Consider the following 15,121-nt stretch of genomic DNA (forward strand, 5'->3'; position numbering starts at 1 on the left):
TTTTCAGCGAAATTAACTTGTGTAAATATTTGTATGAACATAAGATTCAACAACGGAGACACAAACTGAACAAGTTCTACAGACATGTGACTAATAGAAATGGGGGGGGGGGGGGGGGGGGGGGGGGGGTCAAAATCAAAAGTAACAGTCAGTATCTGCTGTGGCCACCAGCTGCATTAAGTACTGCAGTGCATCTCCTCCTCATGGACTGCACCAGATTTGCCAGTTCTTGCTGTGAGATGTTACCCCACTCTTCCACCAAGGCACCTGCAAGTTCCTGGACATTTCTGGGGGGGAATGGCCATAGCCCTCACCCTCCGATCCAACAGGTCCCAGACGTGCTCAATGGGATTGAGATCCGGGCTCTTTGCTGGCCATGGCAGAACACTGACATTCCTGTCTTGCAGGAAATCACACACAGAACGAGCGGTATGGCTGGTGGCATTGTCATGCTGGAGGGTCATGACAGGATGAGCCTGCAGGAAGGGTACCATATGAGGGAGGAGGATGTCTTCCCTGTAACGCACAGTGTTGAGATTGCCTGCAATGACGACAAGCTCAGTCCGATGATGCTGTGACACACCGCCCCAGACATGACGGACCTTCCACCTCCAAATCGATCCCGCTCCAGAGTACAGGCCTCGGTGTAACGCTCATTCCTTCGACGATAAACGCAAATCTGACCATCACCCCTAGTGAGACAAAACCGCGACTCGTCAGTGAAGAGCACTTTTTGCCAGTCCTGTCTGGTCCAGCGACGGTGGGTTTGTGACCTTAGGCGACGTTGTTGTCGATGTCTGGTGAGGACCTGCCTTACAACAGGCCTACAAGCCCTCAGTCCAGCCTCTCTCACCCTATTGCGGACAGTCTGAGCACTGATGGAGGGATTGTGCGTTCCTTGTGCAACTCGGGCAGTTGTTGTTGCCATCCTGTACCTGTCCCACAGGTGTGATGTTCGGATGTACTGATCCTGTGCAGGTGTTTGTTACACTTGGTCTGCCACTGCGAGGACAATCAGCTGTCTGTCCTGTCTCCTTGTAGTGCTATCTTAGGCCTCTCACAGTACGGACATTGCAATTTATTTCCCTGGCCACATCTGCAGTCCTCATGCCTCCTTGCAGCATGCCTAAGGCACGTTCACGCAGATGAGCAGGGACCATGGGCATCTTTTTTGTGTGTGTTTTTAGAGTCAGTAGAAAGGCCTCTTTAGTGTCCTAAGTTTTCATAACTGTGACCTTAATTGCCTACCGTCTGTAAGCTGTGTCTTAACGACCGTTCCACAGGTGGATGTTCATTGTTTATGGTTCATTGAACAAGCATGGGAAACAGTGTTTAAACCTTTTACGATGAAGATCTGTGAAGTTATTTGGATTTTTACTAATTATCTTTGAAAGACAGGGTCCTGAAAAAGGGACGTTTTCTTTTTTTGCTGAGTTAATAATACACACACAGCGCATTCGGAAAGTATTTTCCACATTTTGTCACATTACAGCTTTTTTCTAAAATGAATGCAATGGATGAGTATCAATCTACACACAATACCCCATAATGACAAAGCAAAAACAGGTTTTTAGACCTAACTTTAATTCATAAAACAAACATTTACATAACTTTTCAGACCCTTTACTTAGTATTTGTTGAAGTGCCTTTGGCAGCGATTACAGCCTCGAGTCTTCTTGGCGATGACGCTACAAGCTTCGTACACCTGTATTTGGGAAGTTTCTCCCATTCTTCTTTGCTGATCCTCTCAATCTCTGTCAGGTTGGATAGGGAGAGTTGCTGCACAGCTATTTTCAGGTCACTCCAAAGATGTTAGATCGGGTTCAAGTCCGGGCTCTGGCTGGGCCACTCAAGGACAGAGACTTGTCCCGAAGCCACTCCTGCGTTGTCTTGGCTGTGCACTTTGGGTCATTGTCCTGTTAGGTGAACCTTCACCCCAGTCTTGGGTCCTGAGCGCTCTGGAGCAGGTTTTCATCAAGGATCTCTCTGTACTTTGCTCTGTTTATCTTTCCCTCGAGCCTGACTAGTCTACCATCCCTGCTGCTGAAAAACATCCTCACAGCATCATGCTGCCACTATCATCCCTACGGTGAAGCATGGTGGTGACCAGGTGACGAGCGGTGTCTGGTTTCCTCCAGACGTGACTCTTGGCATTCAGGACAAAGAGTTCAATCTTGGTTTCATCAGACCAGAGAATCTTGTTTCTCATGGTCTGAAAGTCCTTTAGGTGCCTTTTGGCAAACTCCAAGCGGGCTGTTGTGCCTTTTACTGAGTTGTGGCTTCCGTCTGGCCACTCTACAATAAAGGCCTGATTGGTGGAGTGCTGCAGTGGTGGTTGTCCTTCTTGAAGGTTCTCATCTCCACAGAGGAATTCTGGAGCTCTGTCAGTGACCATCGGGTTCTTGGTCACTTCCTTGGCCAAATCATGTCCAATCAATTGAATTTACCACAGGTGGACTCCAATCAAGTTGTAGAAACAGCTCAACGATGATTAATGGAAAAAGGATGCACCAAAGTTCAGTTTTGAGCCTCATAGCTAAGGGTCTGAATACTTATAATTAATGTATGTATGTATGTATGTATGTGTATATGTATATATAAATACATTTAGCAAAAATGTTAACCTGTTTTTGCTTTGTCATTATGGGGTATTGTGTATAGATTGACTTTAAATTTTTATTTTTTAAATACATTTTAGAATAAGGCTGTAATGTAACATGTTGAAAGAGTGAAGGGGTCTGAATATTTTCCGAATGCTGTACATTCTCAATGTGTCTTTTGGTACGAGCCAATATTGCACCTTGTTCTAAAACTACTGCTAGATCTGAAAAATCCAAATTACTGGTCGGTACTAGTGCACTATATAGGGCTCTGGTCTAAAGTAGTGCACTATATAGGGCTCTGGTCTATAGTAGTGCACTATATAGGGCTCTGGTCTAAAGTAGTGCACTATATTGGGCTCTGGTCTAAAGTAGTGCACTATATTGGGCTCTGGTCTAAAGTAGTGCACTATATTGGGCTCTGGTCTAAAGTAGTGCACTATATTGGGCTCTGGTCTAAAGTACTGCACTATGTAGGGAATAGGGTGCCATTTGGGATGCATCTCTTAGATTGGATTCTCCCATAAGAAGATCGGCTTACTACCTGGCAGACTTAATAACATTGGCCTTGGGCTCTGATTACAGGAAGTCAGGATGCTGGTGGTTCGACACGAGGCGCCATCCAATCAGGATATCGGTGAGTCGGGAGGAGGATGGGATATCTGCTGCGGGTTTCATGTGAATTTTGTTCTGGAGACTTTTAGGCACTCATCTCCCTTTTGTCTTTTGACTTGGACTACTCATTATGTGATCAAGATAAGTCATTCTGAGCCTCACCTTCCTCCAACTGACCCCCTTAAACTCACCGTTTCTGTCTCAACATCTGCTCGCTTCCCTCCCATGGTGCTGGTCTGCAGGAGGAACACTGTCTTTGAACTCTGACCTCTAACCCTGACTCCCGGTCATTTCTAGATGGGATACAGCTTTTTGTCAAATTGCATTGTAGCTAACCCTTTTCCTAACCTTAACCTACTCCTACCTGCTTTGTTAATTCTCCTAACCTGCTGCTTAAGCTCTAACCTGCTACAAAAATAAAAATTTTGACAAAAGCTGTATTTCTTTTAGACAAACCTTGTCTCCCACCATACAGTGCTTCATGGTGCTGGTCTGCAGTGTCCACGATAATCAGACCGCATGCCTTACCGCCTTTTGGGACAACAACTTCCATTGTCAGAGCGGTCACTCGACTATCTTGTCAATATAATAGAACTTCTTTGTCTGCAGGAGGAGCGCTGTCTGTTTGAACTCTGACCCCTAACCCTGTCTCCCACCATGAAGTGATCCATGGTAGAGGTTGACCGATTATAATTTTTCAACGCCGATACCGATTATTGGAGGGCCAAAAAAGCCGATGGCGATTTAATTTTTTTTTTTTTTTTTTTGCGTATTTATTTGTAATAATGACAATTACAACAATACTGAATGAACACTTATTTTAACTTAATATAATACATCAATGAAATCCATTTAGCCTCAAATAAATAATGAAACATGTTCAATTTGATTTAAACAATGCAAAAACAAAGTGTTGGAGAAGAAAGTAAAAGTGCAATATGTGCCATGTAAAAAAGCTAACGTTTAAGTTCCTTACTCAGAACATATGAAAGCTGGTGGCTCCTTTTAACATGAGTCTTCAATATTCCCAGGTAAGATGTTTTAGGTTGTAGTAATTATAGGAATTATAGGACTATTTATCTCTATACCATTTGTATTTCATATACCTTTGACTATTGGCTGTTCTTATAGGCACTTTAGTATTGCCAGTGTAACAGTATAGCTTCCGTCCCTCTCCTCGCTCCTACCTGGGCTCGAACCAGGAACACACCGACAACAGCCACCCTCGAAGCAGCGTTACCCATTCAGAGCAAGGGGAACAACTACTCCAAGTCTCAGAGCAAGTGACGTTTGAAACGCTATTAGCGCGCACCCGCTAACTAGCTAGCCATTTCACATCGGTTACACCAGTCTCGTATTGGGAGTTGATAGGCTTGAAGTCATAAACGGCGCAATGCATTGCGAAGGGCTGCTGGCAAAACGCACGAAAGTGCTGTTTGAATGAACGCTTACGAGCCTGCTGCTGCCTTCCATCGCTCAGTCAGACTGCTCTATCAAATCATAGACTTAATTATAATATAATAAACACACAAACATGAGCCTTAGGTCATTAATATGGTCGAATCCAGAAACTATCATCATGTACAATTTTGACAAATTACCCAAAATGTTGCATATACCCTGACTGCGTGCAATGAATGCAAAAGGACACAATTTCACCTGGTTAATATTGCCTGCTAACCTGGATTTCATTTAGCTAAATATGCAGGTTTAAAAATATATACTTCTGTGTATTGATTTTAAGAAAGGCATTGATGTTTATGGTTAGGTACAGTCGTGCAACGATTGTGCTTTTTTCGCAAATGCACTTTTGTTAAATCATCCCTGTTTGGCGAAGTCGGCTGTCTTTGTTAGGAAGAAATAGTCTTCACAGTTCGTAACGAGCCAGGCGGCCCAAACTGCTGCATATACCCTGACTCTGTTTGCAAGAGAAGTGACACATTTTCCCTAGTTAAATGAAATTCATGTTAGCAGGCAATATTAACTAAATATGCAGGTTTAAAAATATATACTTGTGTATTGATGTTTATGTTTGGAGCAACGTGTACCTAAGCGATTATATGCAACGAAGGACAGGCTAGATAAACTAGTAATATCATCAACCATGTGTAGTTAACTACTGATTATGATTGATTGTTTTTTATAAGTTTAATGCTAGCTAGCAACTTACCTTGGCTTCTTACTGCATTCGCGTAACCTCGTGGAGTGCAATGTAAAGCAGGTGGTTAGAGCGTTGGACTAGTTAACCGTAAGGTTGCAAGATTGAATCCCTGAGCTGACAAGGTAAAAATCTGTCGTTCTGCCCCTGAACAAGGCAGTTAACCCACCGTTCCTAGGCCGTCATTGAAAATAAGAATGTGTTCTTAACTGACTTGCCTAGTTAAATAAAGGTCTAAAAAATAAAAATTGGCCAAATCGGCGTATACTGATTTCCGATTGAAAACTTGAAATCGACCCTAATTAATCGGCCATTCCGATTAATCGGTCGACCTCTAATCCATGGTGCTGGTCTGCAGGAAGAACACTGTTTGAGAACTGTGATGGAGTTGTGAAGCTGAGTCCCCAGACGGGGGCGCTGTGCTCTGTTAACGGACTGGAGACGACCTGGCCCTGCCAGCTCACACAGGTTAATGATCCATGTGTGGGTAATGATCCGTGTGAGTCTGTTAGGAGACTCTGCAGGATAATGAGTGTGTGTTGACTTGGAAGACATGCTAAACCTCTAGTAGCTGCTCCACCCATGGAGAGCTCATCCATCCCCTTCTTCCTTTAAGACTAGACTACACAACATGTCTCTGCTCTGAACTTTCAGGCAACTTGACAAAATAAAACTGAAAAGTTTTACTCAATTCTCACTCCTTTGCCGAGGTTAAGTGAATGCATTGCCATGAAGTACTCAATCTCTCTGACATGATTGGCTTTTGTCCAGACTCCGGCTGGCTGATTTTACTGGAGGTAATAGGCTACAACAACTCTGCAATGCTTTGTAAAGCTATGGCATAGAGGCTGATATCAGGGCTTATATAGCTATCGGCCTCACACTCAGATAAACCACATCAAGAGATTTTCTCCAGGTCTCCTATCTCGTTCTCTCTCTTCTACCTCTCTCTCCTTCTTTCTCTGCAGCAAATACTAATCTTGCTTCTATTAATGGCTTTTGATGAGTGACAAAGAACCTGAGAGGACGGTGGGTGATAGATCCCAGCTGCAACAGGAGCAGGAATTTCTATCAAATGTCCTTTGGAAAATGGCCTGAGACGCAGCTTCTTCATGGAGGAGGGGATGTTGGTTCAGACGCAGCCTCTTCAGGGAGGAGGGGGATGTTGGTTCAGACGCAGCCTCTTCAGGGAGGAGGGGGATGTTGGTTCAGACGCAGCCTCTTCAGGGAGGAGGGGGATGTTGGTTCAGACGCAGCCTCTTCAGGGAGGAGGGGGATGTTGGTTCAGACGCAGCCTCTTCAGGGAGGAGGGGGATGTTGGTTCAGACGCAGCCTCTTCAGGGAGGAGGGGGATGTTGGTTCAGACGCAGCCTCTTCAGGGAGGACGGGGGATGTTGGTTCAGACGCAGCCTCTTCAGGGAGGAGGGGGGATGTTGGTTCAGACGCAGCCTCTTCAGGGAGGAGGGGGGATGTTGGTTCAGACGCAGCCTCTTCAGGGAGGAGGGGGGATGTTGGTTCAGACGCAGCCTCTCAGGGAGGGGGGGGGATGTTGGTTCAGACGCAGCCTCTTCAGGGAGGAGGGGGGATGTTGGTTCAGACGCAGCCTCTTCAGGGAGGAGGGGGGATGTTGGTTCAGACGCAGCCTCTTCAGGGAGGAGGGGGGATGTTGGTTCAGACGCAGCCTCTTCAGGGAGGAGGGGGGATGTTGGTTCAGACGCAGCCTCTTCAGGGAGGAGGGGGGATGTTGGTTCAGACGCAGCCTCTTCAGGGAGGAGGGGGGATGTTGGTTCAGACGCAGCCTCTTCAGGAGGGGGGGGGATGTTGGTTCAGACGCAGCCTCTTCAGGGGGGAGGGGGGATGTTGGTTCAGACGCAGCCTCTTCCAGGGAGGAGGGGGGATGTTGGTTCACAGACGCAGCCTCTTCAGGGAGGAGGGGGGATGTTGGTTCAGACGCAGCCTCTTCAGGGAGGAGGGGGGATGTTGGTTCAGACGCAGCCTCTTCAGGAGGGGGGGGGGGGATGTTGGTTTAGAAGCAGCCTCTTCAGGACGGGGGATCTTTGATGTGATACTCTCTCTCTAGCGTTATGTTTTTTATCTCTCAGAGCCAGGTCGGGTTGGAGTAAGCCAGGCTATAGTGGGAGAAGCTCCCAGGCAGGCAGCCCAGGCCTGGCAGAGCTAACTGAATAATGGGGTTTTCTACAGGGGCTAAAGTTGGCTCTCTTCAGCTCTCTGCCTACCTGGCTGGTTCTATTCCCAATGCTATGTAAAGGCTAATCCTGGTCTCCACTTCAGACCCCGCTCTGCTATCACCACCATCTGCCAATTAAATGGAGAGACCTGGTGCTTTGTCTGGGGCTTTGTCCAGGGCCTGTAGCCCTCTAAAATGTTTAGTAAGAGAAATGGCATCTGGCCTGTGGAGGGTATGAACGGGGATGGGAGGAGAGGAGAGTGGTTCACAGCGACTCAAGAGTGCTAATGGTAACTCTGAATTACTCTGAGGTAGACAGCAGAAGAGGTGAAGAGGCAGCACTTTAATCTTTACAACATTTGGGAGAGATGTGTTTTGTGCCTGTCACTAGAACCGAACACACTTTATCAACAACGAATTCTTTTAATAGACTGCTCCAATTAACAACCATCCACTGCCACAGCACTCTCAACTTTCAGGGCTGGTTTCCCAGACTCTGATCAATGGAGCTATTTCAATGGAGAATCTCTTTAGTCCGGGACTAGGTTTGGTCTGTGTCCAGGAAACTGACACTCGATGTCTATCTTTTTGTTCACTTCATAACGGCTGTTCTGTTCGCATTGAGCAAGTTTCCATAACATGTTTGTCTGTCTGGTTTCAGGTGCCGTCATCCAGCTAGGGAGAGGGACTATGTTCCGTTTCAACCATCCTAGAGACCAATGCAAGGTGAGCCACAGCACAACCTCTCTCTCTAACCCCTAGACCACAGCACAACCACTCTCTCTCTAACCCCTAGACCACAGCACAACCACTCTCTCTCTAACCCCTAGACCACAGCACAACCACTCTCTCTCTAACCCCCAGACCACAGCACAATCTCTCTCTCTCTCTCACTCACTCACTCACTCACTCACTCACTCACTCACTCACTCACTCACTCACTCACTCACTCACTCACTCACTCACTCACTCACTCACTCACAGACCACAGCACAACCACTCTTCTTCTCTTAGGGTCAGTTTCCTGGACACACACTACACCTTTCAATTTACATTGAGCATGATCTTTAGTCCAGGACTAGTTTTTAATAAATGTTTCTGGGAAACCAGCCCTTTCAACACAACCAGCTCTTACTCCCGGACAAGAGAACATTCCAGCACAGAACTTAACCAACATTTCCCTACTTTTCCTCCTGTAGATCACTTAGCTTGTGATTTGCTGCTCAAGTTTACTTTATCTAACTCTGTACAGCTTACTTTGTGTAAATTTTTTAAGTCAATTTGCAAATTCTTATCTCGGAGTCATAATTATTATTGTGCCGTCGGTTAAACTCTTCCTGCCAAACCAGAAACAACACACAGATGGCTCTCTTCAAAGAAATGCATTTTCTGTCTTCCTCTTCCTCCGAGCCATCTCCTTCCACATGACCTGTGTACGTACACACATACACACACACACACACACACACACACACAAAGCCCTTCTTCATAGCTCGTTATCAACAACTATTTATTTCTGTCTATTAATGAGTCCTGTATAATCCTCTCAGAATGGCTGGTATTTAGACCGGATCATTATGGGATTATCATAAAGGGAGTCGTATGCTTATGACAAATGTACTGTTATAACCTGCGTTATAACCTGCAGGCTTCCAGTAAAGTGTTACACAACTGTTTCCTTGGGTAATAAGTCTCAACTCCACGCTCTGTAATAGTAGCAATATATTATTTTCAATCATGTAGTCCGCGTCCCAAATGACACCCTTTTTCTCTTCATAGTGCACTTCTTTTGACCCATAGGGCACTATAAAGGGCATAGGGTACCATTTTTGGGATGCAACCCATACATTTTACAGAGGCAGATTCAGCAGCGAATGGAACAGAACAAGGCTGTTCAGTCCTTTTTTTTTAAACGGTATATTTAATGTGGATGTGAATTGCATTCCAAATGGTACCTGGTCAAAAGTAGTGCACTATAAAGTGTGCCATTTCGGATGGTCTACTTTGGGCAGAAACAGAAACAAGATTTTTAAAACTGTATAACTGGTAAACACATACTGGAGGAGTTACTGGCTAGCTTGGCTAACCAACTAGCTACGTCGGTCGAGGTGCACATGACCAGAATGACACGTCGACCAACCACTAAAAAGCCACATTTCTGTTTTCAATATTGAGAAAAAGGGTGAAGATGGAACATTTTTCATTCCCAAAGTCTTTAACCAGAAAAGGTACCCAAACTACTTCAGCTTAAAAAAATATATAGATCAATATTTGGCTGCAGGAGTTTCTAGCAACAATTTTAGCACTCACATATTTTAATTAGTATTGTGAACGTTTTTTTATTTATTTTTTATTGTAATTTGAAATTGGGTTTAAAGAAATAGCTGTAAAAAAATTCGGGTCTTGTCTACATTTTTTATTTGGCCATTTTTAAATGTTTCAAGAAAATCAAGTTTGTCACGTGCACAAAATACAGCCAGTGTAAACGGTACAGTCAAACCCTCCAGATTTTCCTCAACAGAATACTTGTCGTTTATCAATGGACAATAAAGTAGAGAATTATAAGAGAGCACAGGTGAAGGTAATGAAATATGTTCAGTCAGTCAGAATTGCCCACTTCGGAAAGACTACAAGCGTATTTGATCAGGAACAGCATGTTCGACGACCTCATCCATGTGGCTCCTAGTTTCCAATATGTGCATAAAGACCATTGGTGGGATCACTGATGTTCGCAACGCCCAGTTTTCTGTTCGCAAAAGGGGGGTGTGTGTGTGTAATAGTGTGTATCTTATGTCCCCCCCCCCCCCCCCCCCCCCCCCCAGAGTGAACTTCTCTCCAGCCTGTCCATGACGGACCTCTCCGAGCCTACAGAGGACCTGTCCAAAGCAATGCTTTTCCATCCCGGGTCAGTGTTTTTACAAGGAAATCATGAATACGTTTGCGCACCTGTCTTTGTCCAAGTGTTGAAAAAATGACACCGTTGTCCAGACAGTCTTTTGTAAATGTAAGATGAATAAGAGCAACAGTAGCAGTCCAAACGTTTGTACGCACCTTCTCATTCCAGGGTTTTACTTTTATTTTTACTGTTTTCTACATTGTAGAATAATAGTGAAGACATCAAAACTATGAAATAACACATATGGAATCATGTAGTAACCAAATAATTGTTAAACAAATCAATCAAATGTATTTATATAGCCCTTCTTACATCCAGCTGATGTCTCAAAGTGCTGTACAGAAACCCAGCCTAAAACCCCAAACGGCAAGCAATGTAGGGTGTAGAAGCACGGTGGCTAGGAATAACTCCCTAGAAAGGCCATAACCTAGGAAGAAACCTAGAGAGGAACCAGGCTATGAGGGGTGGCCAGTCCTCTTCTGGCTGTGCCGGGTGGAGATTATAACAGAACATGGCCAAGATGTTCATAGATGGTCGTCAGGTAGCCTAGGGGTTAGCGCGTTGGGCCAGTAACCGAAAGTTTGCTAGATCGAATCCCTGAGCCGACAAGGTACAAATCTGTCGTTCTGCCCCTGAACAAGGCAGTTAACCCACTGTTCCTAGGCCGTCATTGTAAATAAGAATTTGTTCTTAACTGACTTGCCTAGTTAAATAAAGATATAATAATAATAATTAATAATAATAATAATTCTGAACTGTTTTTGCTTTGTCATTATGGGGTATTATGTGTAGATTGAGAATTTTTTTATTTCATTCATTTTAGAATAAATCTAATCAATTGTATTTGTCACATGCGCCGAATACAACAGGTGTAGTAGACCTTACAGTGAAATGCTTACTAACAAGCCTTTAACCAACAAAGCAGTTTTAAGAATTTAAAAAAAGAAAAGAATAAGAAATAAAAGTAACAAATAATTAAAAAGTAGCAGTAAAATAACAATAGCGAGGCTATGTACTGGTACAGAGTCAATGTGTGGGTACTGGTACAGAGTCAATGTGTGGGTACTGGTACAGAGTCAATGTGTGGGTACTGGTACAGAGTCAATGTGTGGGTACTGGTACAGAGTCAATGTGCGGGGGCACCAGTTAGTCGAGGTAATATGTATTTGTAGGTAGAGTTAAAGTGACTATGCGTAGATAATAACAGAGTAGCAGCAGTGTAAAAGAGGGGCGGGGGGGCAATGCAAATAGTCTGGGTAGCCCTTTGATTAGATGTTCAGGAGTCTCATGGTTTGGGGGTAGAAGCTGTTTAGAAGCCTCTTGGACCTAGACTTGGTGCTCCGGTACCGCTTGCCGTGCGGTAGCAGAGAGAACAGTCTGACTAGGGTGGCTGGAGTCTTTGACCATTTTTAGGGCCTTCCTCTGACACCGCCTGGTATAGAGGTCCTGGATGGCAGGAAGCTTGGCCCCAGTTATGTACTGGGCCATACGCACTACCCTCTAGTTTTTATTTTACCTTCATTTAACTAGGCAAGTCAGTTAAGAACAAATTCTTATTTACAATGACGGCCTAGGAACAGTGGGTTAACTGCCTGTTCAGGGGCAGAACGACAGATTTTTACCTTGTCAGCTGGTGGATTTGAATTTGCAACCTTTCGGTTACTAGTCCAACGCTCTAACCACAAGGCTACCCTGCCTTGCGGTCGGAGGCCGAGCAGTTGCCATACCAAGCAGTGATGCAACCAGTCAGGATGCTCTCGATGGTGCAGCTCTAGAACCGTTTGAGGATCTGAGGACCCATGCCAAATCTTTTCAGTCTCCTGAGGGGGAATAGGCTAAGTAACAAAAGGGAAGTGGCCTGAATACTTTCTGAATGCACTGTAGATTATGCTGCCCTGAGAGAATGTATAGGGGTCATGTGTGGGTCAGGGTGCTCAGTGTGTGCCAAGCCTAGGGCTGTAATGAAGGGCTCTTCTCTCTGGAGGCCTTGCTGGGCCTGGAGACAGGGGTTAAGGGTCACTGCAAATCCACAGCCCCCTGGCTGGCACACTGGACCACTGCCAGGGTTACTAACCTCTTCACCCAGCCCCCTGACTGGCACACCGGGGGGCATGAGAACCTGCTGTTCCTGGCCCTGAACCCAAACCCCAGTCTCCACCGCTGCTCTCATGACTCAGCCGTTATTGATTGTAGATCCTCCGTCTTGGTACTGCTTGTACTCAATGAGAGTTGATAGACGTGTTGTGAATTTAGCCTTTTTAATGTGGCTCAGTTGGTAGAGCATGGTGTGTGCAACATCAGGGTTGTGGGTTCAATTCCCATGGGGGGCCAGTACAAAAAAAAAAGGAAATGTATGTATTCACTACTGTAAGTCGCTCTGGATAAGAGCGTCTGCTAAATGACTAAAATGTAAATGTAATAATAATAATCACCACAGTGGTTGTAGAGGGTACAACAGGTCAGCACCTCAGGAGTAAATGTCAGTTGTCTTTTCATAGCCGATCATTCAGAGTATCTCTACTGCTCCTACATTCAGAGTTAGAGACAGCAGGTGCGGTAGAGAGAGCGAGTCGAAAACAGCAGGTCCGGGACAAGGCAGCACGTCCGGTGAACAGGTCAGGGTTCCATAGCCGCAGGCAGAACAATTAACTGGAGCAGCAGCACGGCCAGGTGGACTGGGGACAGCAAGGAGTCATCAGGCCAGGTAGTCCTGAGGCATGGTCCTAGGGTTCAGGTCCTCCGAGAGAATTAGAGAGAGCATACTTAAATTCACACAGGACACTGGATAAGACAGGAGAAATACTCCAGATATAACAGACTGACCCTAGCCCCCCGGCACATAAACTACTGCAGCATAAATACTGGAGGCTGAGACGGGAGGGATCGGGAGACACTGTAGCTCTGTCCGACGTTACCGCCGGACAGAGCCAAACAGGCAGGATATAACCCGAACAAATCAAAATATATTTTATATTTGGCATTCTTCAAAGCAGCCACCCTTTGCATTTATGACTGCTTTGGACACTCTTGGCATTCTCTCAACCAGCTTTTCTTTTTAAACCAGTTCTATCATTTTAAATATTAGTCTATAATGAGCCACTGTCAATAATACACATTCATTTATATACACTGCTCAAAAAAATAAAGGGAACAATAAAATAACACATCCTAGATCTGAATGAAAGAAATAATCTTATTAAATACTTTTTTCTTTACATAGTTGAATGTGCTGACAACAAAATCACACAAAAATAATCAATGGAAATCCAATTTATCAACCCATGGAGGTCTGGATTTGGAGTCCCATTCAAAATTATAGTGGAAAACCACACTACAGGCTGATCCAACTTTGATGTAATGTTCTTAAAACAAGTCAAAATGAGGCTCAGTAGTGTGTGTGGCCTCCACATGCCTGTATGACCTCCCTACAACGCCTGGGCATGCTCCTGATGAGGTGGCGGATGGTCTCCTGAGGGATCTCCTCCCAGACCTGGACTAAAGCATCCGTCAACTCCTGGACAGTCTGTGGTGCAACATGGTGTTGGTGGATGGAGCGAGACATGATGTCCCAGATGTGCTCAATTGGATTCAGGTCTGAGGAACGGGCGGGCCAGTCCAAAGCATCAATGCTTTCCTCTTGCAGGAACTGCTGACACACTCCAGCCACATAAGGTCTAGCATTGTCTTGCATTAGGAGGAACCCAGGGCCAACCGCACCAGCATATGGTCTCACAAGGGGTCTGAGGATCTCATCTCGGTACCTAATGGCGGTCAGGCTACCTCTGGCGAGCACATGGAGGGCTGTGCGGCCCCCCCAAAGAAATGCCACCCCACACCATGACTGACCCACCGCCAAACTGGTCATGCTGGAGGATGTTGCAGGCAGCAGAATGTTCTCCACGGCGTCTCCAGACTGTCACGTCTGTCACGTGCTCAGTGTGAACCTGCTTTCATCTGTGAAGAGCACAGGGCGCCAGTGGTGAATTTGCCAATCTTGGTGTTCTCTGGCAAATGCCAAACGTCCTGCACGGTAGGCTAGTCCGCGTGAACTACATATAATTTTAGGGGGGGGGACTAGGCCTAATCACATTATTTTGTGAAGAAGCCTTTGACTCTCCTCTGGAACTGCCACTGTAGGACCTACACAGCACAGCCATTGGTTAAAGCAGCACTCAAAAAAAGGTTTTGATCAGCAAGAGCAGATTAGGCCGGCGCTCAGCGTTGGAAAAAGCAATTTTTTTCCTGTAGTCCACAATCATCTCTTTGGCAGGAACTAATGGGGATCCATAATAAATACAAATGGTCAGAGAGACAGCGATCAGTGGCCCCTCTTTAGACGGCGCCTTTACCTTTTTTTTATTAGTTTGACCCGTCCAAGACCATCTCTGACTAGATGGTTCAGTTCTCTCAGCCCAGGAGTAGCAGCACAGACTGTCGCGTCCTGGCAGTAAGAGCAGATGGATATATGACCCGTCCTACACTCCTTTTTAATGGCCATTTTAGCTGACCGTCTCACTGCTAAACAGACAGAGAGAGAGAAAAGACGTCAATTCTTTGCCACGTGTAGTTTTGAACACAATGGTCTAGTGTGACGACAGTAGTTTCCCACCTGACTTCCTGTTTTTAGACGGGTAGTTTATTAGGGCGGCAGTAAGAATGGGGAA

The 15,121-nt window shown here is 45.4% G+C and overlaps 1 protein-coding gene across 5 annotated transcripts in view; it reads left to right on the forward strand.

The window, feature by feature from the left end:
• LOC115201723 (uncharacterized) overlaps window positions 1-15,121 on the forward strand; it is a 69,108-nt gene that overhangs the window by 34,704 nt on the left and 19,283 nt on the right. For all 5 annotated transcript variants that reach the window (XM_029765569.1, XM_029765570.1, XM_029765573.1 and 2 more), the window contains 3 exons: window positions 3,186-3,237; window positions 8,223-8,287; window positions 10,384-10,466. In XM_029765569.1, the coding sequence (XP_029621429.1) occupies window positions 3,186-3,237; window positions 8,223-8,287; window positions 10,384-10,466 (200 nt within the window). The remainder of the gene's footprint in view (window positions 1-3,185; window positions 3,238-8,222; window positions 8,288-10,383; window positions 10,467-15,121) is intronic.

The sequence above is a fragment of the Salmo trutta genome, chromosome 10 (assembly GCF_901001165.1).
Source record: "Salmo trutta chromosome 10, fSalTru1.1, whole genome shotgun sequence".
NCBI lineage: Eukaryota > Metazoa > Chordata > Actinopteri > Salmoniformes > Salmonidae > Salmo > Salmo trutta.